Source organism: Myotis davidii, unplaced genomic scaffold (assembly GCF_000327345.1).
Source record: "Myotis davidii unplaced genomic scaffold, ASM32734v1 scaffold31, whole genome shotgun sequence".
Classification (NCBI taxonomy): domain Eukaryota; kingdom Metazoa; phylum Chordata; class Mammalia; order Chiroptera; family Vespertilionidae; genus Myotis; species Myotis davidii.
In genome coordinates this window covers 3,246,985-3,260,235 of record NW_006283639.1, presented here as the reverse complement: position 1 = coordinate 3,260,235, position 13,251 = coordinate 3,246,985, and the positions used below count along the sequence as shown (strand labels likewise).

General features: G+C 34.3%; 1 protein-coding gene across 1 annotated transcript in view; it reads left to right on the top strand.

Moving 5' to 3' along the window:
* Positions 1 to 13,251, top strand: part of UBA6 (ubiquitin like modifier activating enzyme 6) — a 68,355-nt gene that overhangs the window by 39,941 nt on the left and 15,163 nt on the right. The window contains exons 18-26 of the mRNA XM_015565762.1: positions 1,029 to 1,109; positions 4,555 to 4,632; positions 6,455 to 6,636; positions 8,317 to 8,422; positions 9,914 to 10,003; positions 10,114 to 10,194; positions 10,918 to 11,046; positions 12,177 to 12,228; positions 12,317 to 12,380. Coding sequence (XP_015421248.1) covers positions 1,029 to 1,109; positions 4,555 to 4,632; positions 6,455 to 6,636; positions 8,317 to 8,422; positions 9,914 to 10,003; positions 10,114 to 10,194; positions 10,918 to 11,046; positions 12,177 to 12,228; positions 12,317 to 12,380 — 863 coding nt within the window. The remainder of the gene's footprint in view (positions 1 to 1,028; positions 1,110 to 4,554; positions 4,633 to 6,454; positions 6,637 to 8,316; positions 8,423 to 9,913; positions 10,004 to 10,113; positions 10,195 to 10,917; positions 11,047 to 12,176; positions 12,229 to 12,316; positions 12,381 to 13,251) is intronic.

The window sequence follows — 13,251 nt, the reverse complement described above, 5'->3', positions numbered from 1 at the left end:
GCATTTGCCTCCCTGCATTTTGCCTACATATGCAAATTAACCGCCATCTTGTTGGCAGTTAACTGCCAATCTTAGTTGGCAGTTAACTGTCAATCTTAGTTGGCAGTTAACTGCCAATCTTAGTTGGCAGTTAATTTGCATATAGCCCTGATTAGCCAATGAAAGGGGTATTGGTCGTACGCCAATTACCATTTTTGTCTTTTATTAGATAGGATAGAGGCCCAGTGCACGAGACTTGTGCACTGGGGGAGGGCATCCCTCAGCCCGGCCTGTGACCTCTTGCAACTTGGGACCCCACTGCCTGCAGTGGAGGTGGGAGAGGCTCCTGCCACCACTGCTGCACTCGCCAGCTGTGAGTCTGGCTTCTGGCTGAGTGGCTCTCCCCCTGTGGGAGTACACTGACCACTAGGGGGCAGCTCCTGCATTGAGTGTCTTCTCCCTGGTGGTCAGTGCGCATCATAGTGACTGGTCGTCCGCGGTTCGGTCGGTTTGCATATTATGCTTTTATTATATAGGATAGATTGCACTGATGATTTTTGCGGTTTGTTTTTAGCTTATATTTAAAAGAGCTCACTGTTTGGCTTTCCTTGGAATTTTAAAATGTTTTCTCTTTGAAGGAAAGGCAGATATTGTGGTTTTTCTTACTTTTTTAAAATTATATATCTTATTTATGTTTTTAAATTTTATTTTATTGTTTAAGGTATTACAAATAGTACATATGTCTTCTTTTTTTTTTTCTCCCCATTGACCTCCTCCTGGCTTCCTCTACCCCCCACCGGGCCCCCTACCTCCCGCTGTAGTTTGACAGTCTTACTTTGGTTTATACCTTTTTTTTACTTTCTGTAACTGAGACACTTAATAATGGCATCATAAACCAGTTAAAACTTCAAACTAAAATGAATCAAACATGTTAAAGTTATTTTTAAAGTGTTTATTGTGAGTTAGCATTTGATGAAAATTATGAAATTGCTCTTTAGTAAGTAGAAGCTCTGATTTTATTTACTTTGATATATTTTTCTTCTCCATAGGTAGGATGTGGAGCCATAGGCTGTGAAATGTTAAAAAATTTTGCTTTACTTGGTGTTGGCACAAGCAAAGAGAAGGGAATGGTAAGACAAAAATCTTTGAGAATTAAAGTGTATACATATTTTTTTGGTGTCCACTTTTGAACTACATAGACCTGAAGTATTGAATTTTGAGGATAGGTTATTAAGCTAGAAATTGAAAGATTCTGATTCTACTGTGATCACTTGTCAAAAGTTATGCAACCCCGTGGCAAAATGCTTTAATTCTTTGCTCCTAAATTTCATTCTTTAATACTGTGCAGCTGATATCTGTACAACCTACCTCATAATGTTATTATGAAGATCAAATGTGAAAGAGCTTTGGAAACTTTAAAGTATATAAATATTGTTATTATTTTATTAGATACTAGTTAATTATTAAGTAAATCTTTAAAATGGGAGGAAGTTGAAGACTAATCAGATATAATTTCAGTTAGTGATTATCAAAAGAAGGGAATAATATAAACTCATGTATACAATTTAAATTCTTAAGACTATAAATGTGAGTTACTTGGGAAGCCATGTCATATATTTTAATAAAAATATATTTCAAATTAAGATGTAAACTAGCTTCCCAGAGTATTGACTTCAGATTTGTCATGGTGACTAATAGCGAATAATTTTATAGTTAATTAAACTTGGCTTATTGTTTCAGTCAAAGAGGTTATTCGTTATTCCTGCTCAGTATTTATAAATGTTGTATTCTACAAACTGCTATTAATTCTAGTGGTTTTAAAATACATTTCTCAAAAAAAAAAATCCTTGGTTGCATACATTTGGCAATCACCTGAATACTCTTAACTTCTTATAAATTCACAATGTATATCTATATATATAAAAGCCTAAGCGACTGTTATGACTGGTTGACCAAATGACCAGTCAACCAGTTGCTATGACATGCACTAACCACCAGGGGGAAGATGCTCAGTGTAGGAGCTTCCCCCTGATGGTCATTATGCTCCCACAGCTAACCTCCTATGTCAAACCATCCTCCCACAGTCCCTCCCCACCCCCGGCCAGCCAACCTCCCAGCTCCAATCAGCCCGATTGGGACTGGGTGAGATAGGCCCCAATTGGCCCTGATCACCGGCCTTGCCAAGGAATCCCACCCGTGCACAAATTTGTGCACTAGGCCTCTAGTTAGCATATAAAGATTAGAAAAAGAGTTTCAGTAAACAAACCTACTGACTTAAGGTAACAAAACAAGGTAAGTTAATTGGGACAGATTTTTATCTTATTGCAAAGACATTGACTTGCTGTGTAAAAAAAAATTTTTTAAGTCTTTACATAGGTAGCAAAACTAACTGAAAAGAAGGAAAAAGAAACAAGGTTCCAGGAAACAAAAGAGAAATTAATTCCTAAACTAAAAGTTGTGGTGACTTCTAAGCATTTGTCTTTTTCATTTCTTTTCTTTTTTTTGTTTTGTTTTGTTGATTTTTAGAGAGAGAAGGTGAGAGAGAGGTGGGGGTCATCAATTTGTTGTTCCATTTGTTTATGTAATCATTGGTTGATTCTTGCCATCCAGGGATTGAACCTGTGACCTTGGTGCATTTGGACAGTGCTCTAACCAACTGAATTACCAGGCCAAGGCCAAGCATTTCTGTCTGGAATATTTGTCCAAAACATTAAATAGAAAGAGAAGTCACTCATGACAAATTAAAACACAGAGCATGCACCACACTGGTAAATGGGATCCAAAATTATACAAAAATTTTAAGCAGAGAGTTAATACAGCAAATTTAGGACCATTGAAACCGCTAGAGTTCTGACTAAAACAAATGCAAAACTGCATCATGACGATTCACAATAAAAAGTAAAAATGGAAGAATTAGTACTCTCTAAGTACTATAGGTAATAGGAGTGCTACAGATAATAGAAAAATCTAGAGATAATAGAACAAACTTAAAAATGAAGTTAGAAATGATCAGAGATTAAAGTAAATAAATAAAAAGAGAAATGATCAAAGATAAAAAAGAGGAAAAGAAACTGGGAAAAGGCACTGAAATTTTTCACAAAAAGCCAAATAAGAACTTCTATATAGTAAGTGAGCTCAAAATTCAAATATAGCTGAAGTGAGAATTTATTGGAAATTGCATAATCCAATGTAAGTGCAGAATTTCCATAGAGAATGAGGAAGAGACAGTTTCCAAGGATAATGGCAAAAAGTTTTAACTTTGGATGATAAGTGCATGATGCATTATGCAGATGATATGTTATAGAGTTGTATACTTGAAATCTGGTTTTATTAATGTCATTCCAATAAATTCAATTTTAAAAAGTAAACATAAAGTAATGAAAACTGAGATATGGGCAACAACCACCAAAATGAAAAGAGACAAGTGTGTTCAAACAAATCAAAGGCAAAGAGAAAAAGAGAAATTACCTAATAGACTTCTCATCAACAAGAAATGCATACATATGCCCTGGCTGGTGTGCTCAGTTAGTTGAGTGTCAGTCACTGGTTCATTTACCAGTTAGGGCACATGCCCAGGTTACAAGCTCAATCCCCAGTAGCGGGCTGCAGGAGGCAGTCAATGGATCTTCCTCTAATCAATGTTTCTCTCTTTAAAAATCAATAAAAACATTTTTTTAAAAAAGAAATGCAGCCCTAACCAGTTTGGCTCAGTGGATAGAGCATCGGCCTGCGGACTGGGAGGGTCCCAGGTTGGATTCCGGTCAAGGGCATGTACCTTGGTTGTGGGCACATCCCCAGTAGTGGGTGTGCAGGAGGCAGCTGTTCGCTGTTTCTCTCATCAATGTTTCTAGCTCTCTATCCCTCTCCCTTCCTCTCTGTAAAAAAAAAAGTCAATAAAATGTATTAAAAAAAAAAAGAAAGAAAAAGAAATGCACACCTAAAGATAGGGAATCAGATCTTCACAGTGCAAGGTCAAATTACTATCAACCCAGATTTCTGTACCCAGCTAATTATCCTTCAAGACAAGTAAAGATATTTGACAAGTAAAATGATGAAAAACTATCACTGGTTCTCACTGAAAGAATTATTTTTTATATAACATGACAATTCACGAAGCATGGGTAAGTAGAGACATTTGTCAATATCTTAGACCGACTTTTAAAGCCTTTAAAATATTATCTGATTTGGAAGTGGATGGTTAAAGATAAGTAAAATGTTCATTTATAACATGGAAAATAGAAGGGAAACTTTAGATATCCTCTAATTGTTCAGAAGCAAGATATTTTAATTAATTTTAGATAAATCACATATGCATGTTTAAATTTTGGATTTAATCACATAAAAGTAAATGTTTAACTTGCTTGATCTGTTCCTTTGCTAAGCATTAATTATAATTAAGTTTAAGTATAAAAGAGTAGTAATGGTAATCATTTTTGAATATTTGTATTCATATAATTTTTACCAGCCAAAATAATTTAGAATAATGGTGGGAGTTGTTTCAGTCATCCCCAGAAAAACAATAGATTTAAACTTATTAGTTACATAATTTCAGCCATTTTCTTTTCTTGATATTAGGTTACAATTACAGATCCTGACTTGATAGAAAAATCTAACTTGAACAGGCAGTTCTTATTTCGTCCTCATCACATACAGGTATGTTGCTATGTGTTTCAAATTTAAATCATCTGTTGTGTTATACAAAACAGAAGAGAATTTCCTCTTAATATATAGAAAATGGTGCTTGACAAGCATAATATATTCTTTATTTTTAGAACCTCAAATTACCAAATAATGGGAATGATTATAGAGGAAAATATTTTTTAATATAAAAATTGGTTTTTCAATGATTTTGGATTGTTGTGAATTGTGTGTGGCACACACACACACACACACACACACAGAAACATTTTCTCTAATTTGAAGTATTCAAATTTAGCACTTATAATTTTGTGCTGTATTGATTTTGTCTGATTAATATCCCTTTTTATTATAAAATAATGCTTTTCCATCTTTTTCATAGTGATCCAAATATTTAAGTCAGAAAAAGAAGCAGTTTAGTCAGTCAAGCAAATTTGCTTTTACTTTTGAAAAATTTTTTTATTTTTTAATGACTTGTAATCATAGCTTAAGAATGTCATAAACAGAAAAGTAACTAAAGCAGGTGGCATAGTTAACGTAATTGACTCACTTATCCAAATATAAAGAACTAAATAACAGGGTCTTTCATGAACTATAAAATGTATGTCACAAAATTAATTTACTTAACTGTGCATTTAACTTAGAGAAGAACTTGGCCTATTTATTATTTTACTGAGTTCTAGCAAAGTTTCTGCTTTGTATGTATATTAACAGCACTGAGAAGTAAAAGCATGTCAACTAAACAGTGTGAGAAGAGATAGAAATACCATATTAAAACTATGTTCATGTATTCAAACAGAATGGTTTATACACATTTAGTGTCAAAACCATTGTTTCCAAGTGAACTTTGTTGACATTTAAAATGACACCAATAATCTTTAAAAAAATAATGAATTATGTTTAGGGTACTTTTTTTTTTTTAATATATTTTATTGAATTTTTACAGAGAGGAAGGGAGAGAGATAGAGAGTTAGAAACATCGATGAGCTGCCTCCTGCACTTCTCCTACTGGGGATGTGCCCGCAACCCAGGTACATGCCCTTGACCGGAATCGAACCTGGGACCTTTCAGTCCGCAGGCCGACGCTCTATCCACTGAGCCAAACCGGTTTTGGCTAGGGTACTTTTTTTTTAATAAAACTTGAAACGTAATAATTTTTTTTAATATTTGTATCCAAAAATAGTAAAAATTTTTAAAGATTTTATTCTCAAAGTGTTAAATTACCATATGTTTGAGAGCTTATTTTATGTAGTTTGAATTTCTAATAATGTACTGAATGTATTCTCATCTTTTTCTGGGCATACTTAGGCGATTTATAACTAGGAAGAACAATGTGCTTTTAGTTGGACTTTTAACTAGTTGTTGTTGTTTTTTAATTTATTTGAGAGAGAGAATGAGAGAGAGAGAGAGAGAGGGAGAGGGAGAGAGAGAGAGAGAGAAACATCAGTTTGTTGTTCCTCTTATTTATGCATTCTTCGGTTGACTCTTACATGTATCCTGACCAGGGATCCAACCTGCAACTGTGAAGTATCGGGAAGATGCTCTAATCAACTGAGCTACCCCGACAGGACCTAACTAATATTTCAAGAACTCTAAAGCATTTAGCTGTAAAAGAGAGGTTGTTTAAATTTCAGTGTGTAAATTATTTAGACTGCCAGGCACTATTAAATGTAGTCTGAATACAGTCTGAATGTAATTTCCACAAACTAAAACATAAACTTGATCTCATTCTCACCTCCATATATATTTTCCAGAGTGACGAGAATGTGTAAGTTCAATCATAGGCTGTCTTTTTCTGTTTAACATTTGTTTCTTCTGTTTGTTGTTATTTGTTTAGAAACCTAAAAGCTATACTGCTGCTGATGCCACCCTGAAAATAAATCCTCAAGTAAAAATAGATGCACACTTGAACAAAGTATGTCCAGCCACTGAGGCTATTTACAGTGATGAGTTCTATAATAAACAAGATATAATTATTACAGCATTAGATAATGTGGAAGCCAGGAGATATGTAGACAGGTATGTAATTGAAATTTGGGTTCATTGTCTTTATTTATTTTTTTAATTTTTTAAATGCTTTTATTGATTTTAGTGAGAGGGAGAAAGAGAGATGTCAGTGTGAGAAAACATCAATCAGTTGCCTCCTACATGCTCCCTCCATTCTAAATTAATGGAGCCACAACCCAGGCATATGTCCTGACTAGGAATTGGACCTGCAATCATGCAACCTCTCAGTGCATGGCTTAGTGCTCAGCCAACAGAGCCACACTGGCCAGGGCATCATTGTATTTTTTGTTTGTTTTCACAACTGTTTCCCATGCCTATTTGTTGAAAAGTTACTTAATTTTTTAATTATTCTTTATGTTGCTAATATAATACTTCCCAAACCCTGTGATGATTTCTCATTATACCTAGGATAAAATTTAAAATCTTGAACATGGCCTCAATGTTTTTTATAGTGTCTGTCACTTACTTGTCTACCTCTCCAGCTTAACATTTACCTATTCCTTCCTGGCTCCCCTTATTCCAGCTACCCATTTTTTTTTTTCAATTTTTACAGAGCATTCAGCATTTCTTTAATTATTATTACTAGAAATTCGTGCAAGGGGCTTGGCCCTCACAACTGTGGCGGCTGCCCTCAGCCCTCGCAGCCCTGGCTTCATCCAGAAGGTCGTCCGGAAGGATGTCCAGAAGGTCGTTTGGCTCTCCGGTCATATTACACTTCTATTATTATAGATTTTTTTTTTACCTCAGAGACTTGCACATACTCTTCTTCAGCCTCAGGAAATTATGTTTGTTTTCCCAAAACTCCTGATCCCAAATTTACCTATTTACTTCTCACCTACCTTTGTTTTTTTCTTCACCCTATAGTTGCAATCCTAATGTCTTTCTTTAACTGCCAAATTCTAAATTAAAATATCCTATGGTAATCTTCTATAGCACTAAGTATTTCCCTTCATAGCAGTTACTTTATTGATGCACATATTCATTTAATGTTTTCTTCCTCATTAAATCATTTATTTAGGAACCATTTATTTTCCCATCACTGTATCACTGGTGTTCAACACATGATGTCATTCAGTAAAAATTAGTGAAATAAGAAGAATGAATGACTATAATGTATACATCTTACATAATTTTTCTTACATTTTTATATGCCTCTTGAATGTTAGGGTGTTAGAGCAGATATATTAACAGAAAAATTTATCAGTTGAGAGTATAGTGGAAAGTTTATTTTTCCTTCCGTGGTCAGAAGAAGGAAAAATAACTTTAACAAATTGTATAGAATACAGGTATTATAAATATTTAAGAAGGTATAGTATTATTCGGAATTAAGAAAGTATTGAGAAGATATAGTGGGATAGAACCTATAGCCAGATAGTAATCAAAGAAGAAATAGGAAGCATAAGTAGAAAGGATAACATAGCTAAGAGTTAACCTAATGGAAAACAAGCCCAAAATTGGTGGTGATGGTGGTAGAAGGTAGAGACAAAAATGACTAGATTGAACAACATAATTTGTTGGGGGAAGGGGACAGAAATGATTAATGGGTTGTTTGGTGGTAATGTATGTTTCCTAAAATATTATAGTCCAGTAGTGATCAGTTTGTGAAGTGGTCAGTAGACAGTGGTAGGATTTCCTCTGCCTGCATTGCTATTGCTCACTTTTGTGCTTGTTTCCTATTGTCTTTTCAAATAGCCGTTCTGTAGCAAATCTACGGCCCCTCCTGGATTCTGGAACAATGGGCACTAAGGGACACACTGAAGTTATTGTACCTCATTTGACCGAATCTTATAGTAGTCATGTAAGTGAACCAATTTTTTTAAGTAAATGTCTCTTCTTTATATCTCATCATTTTATTATCTTCATCAGTCCACAAATCTGATTTAGCTTCTCTAATCCTATTTTGATCTGCCAGTGATATTCATACATAAGTGTATGTACAATTTTAAAAATATATCTGAACTGATTTTTTTTGAATCATCAAAATTTTGGTTTGGAGTCTATTCTTTTGTTTACTGTTTATTTCTCAAAGCTGCTTGATTAGTTTTCTAACAACCATTCAACTGTAACTCATGAAATATTAGGGATCAAACTATATATATAGGGTTTTTTTTAACTATAAATGATATATAGATATAACTTTTTTAAACCCCCACACAAGTAATCTTGATATACTGATGAAGCTGAAAATTACTGGCCTAAGAAATAATTGCAGGCTTTAGGTTTTAAAGAAAGAGCAACCTAAGTTGTAAAATTAAAAGAAGTATGTATATTTTTTCTTTTTGTTTTTTTCTCTTTTTTAAAGAAGTATATTTTTTACATTTGTAAATATCCCTTTATTTAATGAAAATGTTTAGCTTAGTAAAATTTCAAATATTTTATATTTTCTCATTTACTCTCATGAAATCAACATTATATAATAAAAGCATAGAAAACAAATTGAGGAATTTAATTTGATGGAAATTAGATGGAGGAAATCATCATATGTTGGTTGTTATGTTGGAAATTTTTCAAAGTAGAGAATATTATAAAATTCCAAAAGTTCTATTGATTCTCTTGTTCTATATCTTTCTCAAACCTTTTCCTGTCTTCTCTGACCTCATACTCAAAATTAGAATTTAATAATCTTCTGACTTACCTCTTTGGTTTATATTTTATGGTATTTCAAAAATCAACAAACTAAAATACAAATATCCATTAAAAAGAGACCAAGTGAGTAATTTACATTGGGTAAACAAATAAGCATAGGCCAAATGTACCCTCTAAAGGATATAGAATTTTTTCAGTGGTTCCTTTTTATCTGAGACAGTATAGACATTTGCCATTTACTTTACACACTTTCTACTCAAAGCTGTACCAAGCATCAAGGACATACTCATGTTTCCCAGTTTTTTTCTCCATGGAGAAACTCATGGTATGCTGAGCACTGTATTGGGGATCCTTGAATTACTTTTCATAATAGGGAGTAGTATAAAGTTTTAAATGTAACCTCGATTCTGGGAGGGGAAAAATTAGTTATATATGGTGGTCTTCCATGAGTACCACACGGTGCCAAAAATGATCATAGAATTCATGTTTGTTGTTACATTGCTATTAACAAGTAGATTAAGTGTCAAAAGAATCAATTTGTCTTCTTGGTGCCTAGAAGAGAGAAGATATAAAAAGGTTGGATTTCTTTTATTTTTGAACGTCATTTCTTTTTTTAATGGTCTTAAAGCATCCAAGTAAATTCAATCAATAAAATATTGCCATTGCTTCTCTTAACTGTCTGTTGTCACATTTTATAAATTAGCGGGATCCCCCAGAAGAGGAAATACCATTCTGTACTCTGAAATCCTTTCCAGCTGCTATCGAACATACTATACAATGGGCAAGAGATAAGGTAATAAAGATATTTGTTAAAGGAATATTTTTTGTAGTAGTAGAAAAGAAGATATTCCCAGCTTCCAATTCGACTTCTGTTTGTAACTTTTTCCCTCTTTTCCATAACAGTTTGAAAGTTCCTTTTCCCACAAGCCTTCATTATTTAACAAGTTTTGGCAGACCTATTCATCTGCAGAAGAAGTCTTACAGGTAAAAATCAATATGTTTTAATACAAACAGCGTTTTGTGTCATTTTATTTAAAAGTTCCCTGCAATTGGTTTATTTTACCTCTTTAAAAATAGATTAATGTGTTTATTATTGTTTGTGGTAAGTACATGAAGAATCTTAAAATTAGCAGGTCACAAATGATCTTTTAAAAAATTATTTTATTTTTTTAGTTTGGTTGAACTATATGGAGTTGCCTATATCTGACCATGTTTGAGCCACAAAACATCAATTCATATGGTTCAACCTAATAAGAGTGTTAGAATTCTAGGAGAGCTACAAATAATAAAACAGCTCTTTGTGAGTTCTAGTGAAACTTTCACAATTGGATAGGAATATCTCAGACTTATACTGTCATGGTGAGGACACGTCAAAGATGTTTTCTTTCTTTCCTTTAATCCTAAAAATGCCAGCTTTTTAGTACAAAACATTATTCTTAGTACTTATTTTAGTCAGTACATACATACTACCAGTAGCTAGCAAAACAGAATAATTTGGGAGACAAGAAACTTTAGAGTTAAAATTTGATGTGCTATTTTTGTGCTGTTTCCTCTCCAAAAAAGAAAGAAAAGAAAGGGAGAGAGGAGACAGGAAAGGACAAGTAGCATGAGATGGCACTTCAAACTGTGGCTAGTGCTCACCTGGGAGAGAGGGAGGAAGGTAGAGATTAATTGGAAATGCATTTGTTTTGTTTTCTCTCATTCTAGAAGCTACAAACTGGACACAGTTTAGAAGGCTCATTTCAAGTTATTAAATTACTTAGCAGAAGACCTAGAAATTGGTCCCAGTGTGTAGAGTTAGCAAGATTAAAGTTTGAAAAATATTTTAACCATAAGGTAAGTATGCATTATAAAACATTTAAAAAAGGTCTGCCCTTGGCTTATTTAATTACTACCAAATTAATTTCATTGACCTGAAATGTCTACTCTTTCTTTCAGGAAGTTTTTCAGAAATAAGTAGTAAATTAACTCAGAACAAGTGCTGAGTACACAACTAATTTCTCTTTAAATGTCACTTATTAAAGAATGCATTTAAACTTCACTAATTGGCTTGTTAGATATACATTTAACTTATCCTTCTCTGTCTACAAAATTGGGTTTTATTAGTTAGAGTTTCCTTCTGGAGTATAAGGAATATATTTCATCAGTAGTCTAAATGTAGTTTGTTTTTAAGAGTAAAGGAAAAGACTGAAAAAATAGAGAAATTCAGTCAGAAATTTTGTGGTAATTTTGCCTTCCCTATCCTGTCTGATAATCATATTTTGTGTTTCCTAATTTGTATAATGGGGGTAATAAGTTGGTACCTAATTCATAGGGCAGTGATGAGGTTCAAATGAGTTAATCTATACTAATAAAAGGGTAATATGCTAATTAAACTGGACATCCTTCCAGACAAAGCCACAGTGGCAGGGGCTGAGGCAGAGGCAGTTAGGGGCAATCAGGCTGACAGGGGAGAGCAGTTAGAGGGCGGTCAGGCTGGCAGGAGAGGGCAGGCAAGGGCCATCAAGCTGGCAGGGGAGGGCAATTAGGGGCCATCAGGCCGGCAGGGGAGAAGTTAGGGGGCAGTCAGGCACGCAAGTGGTTATTAAGTAGTCATAATGCTTTTCTGTTAGCTTTACAAACAGTTGTTTGGGATACAGTACTGCTGTAGGCCCAGTCCAGTGATTATTTCACCCAGTTTTACTATTCCGAAGGTTTGAGGGTTAAGACCTGTAAGGCAGTTCTTCTGGGATGGTAGCTCAGACCCATTTTGAAGTGGCTTCGTTTATATTATTTTTATAATGACAAACTATTAGTGTTAATTTTAAAATAACAATAGAGCTTATTCCAGGTTTTGGTGTGGCGGGGAGAGGGCAGTGACAGAATCCAGAATGGACAGATGTAGTACAAGAGTAACTGGGAGACTTCACTGACATCTTTTTGTGTGTTTTCATTGTGTTTTTTTTTACTTCATTTTTTTTCTTTAGGCTCTTCAGCTTCTTCACTGTTTCCCCCTAGATACTCGATTAAAAGATGGCAGTAAGTATAGCTGAGTATTGAGAAGGAAGTTTAATGTAATTTATTACTGGCTGTCTCAATTTAAAATAATATTTATCTATTTTGTTAGGTTTGTTTTGGCAGTCACCAAAGAGACCTCCCTGTCCAATAAAATTTGATTTCAATGAACCTTTGTAAGTATTTACATCCAGGTTTATATTCATTTGTAAATTTTTAACTTTGTACAAGTTTATCTTACTGGGAAAATATTCATACTTTTTTTTTTTAAAGGAAGCTTTTTTTTTTTTAATATATTTTATTGATTTTTTACAGAGAGGAAGGGAGAGAGACGGAGAGAGATAGAGTTAGAAACATCGATGAGAGAGAAACATCGATCAGCTGCCTCCTGCACATATCCTACTGGGGATGTGCCCGCAACCCAGGTACATGCCCTTGACCGGAATCGAACCTGGGACCTTTCAGTCCGCAAGCCGACGCTCTATCCACTGAGCCAAACCGGTTTCGGCAATATTCATACTTTTTAATGTTAAACATAGTCTGCCCAACCAAGCCAGTCACAACAACCCTTCTTTCCACATAATTTATTTATTCTCTATGGTAAATACCCTCATTATTTTTATCTTTTCTAAAATGAAACCAAAGCATCACCTCTTTGACTTTATCCATAAAAAGTGAAGAGACAACAGATTTTCTCTATTTAATGAAGCTAGAATATAGGAAATTTAAGTTATTTGGGGGTAAGAATAATTACTACTAAATATCTCCCTAAATAACCTCAAATTAATTTTCAAAGGAGTTGGTCTTTGAGTGAATACCTGTATACCTATCCAGATGCGAGATATATATATCCTATCTAATAAAAGAGAAACATGGTAAATGGCATACGACCGCTACCCTTCCCATTGGCTAATCAGGGTGATATGCAAATTAACTGCCAGCCAAGATGGTGGCCGGCAGCCAGGCAGTTTGAAACTAACATGAGGCTTGCTTGCTTCAGTGATGGAGGACTCCAACGTTCCCCGCCTGCCGCTGCAGGCCTCTGAG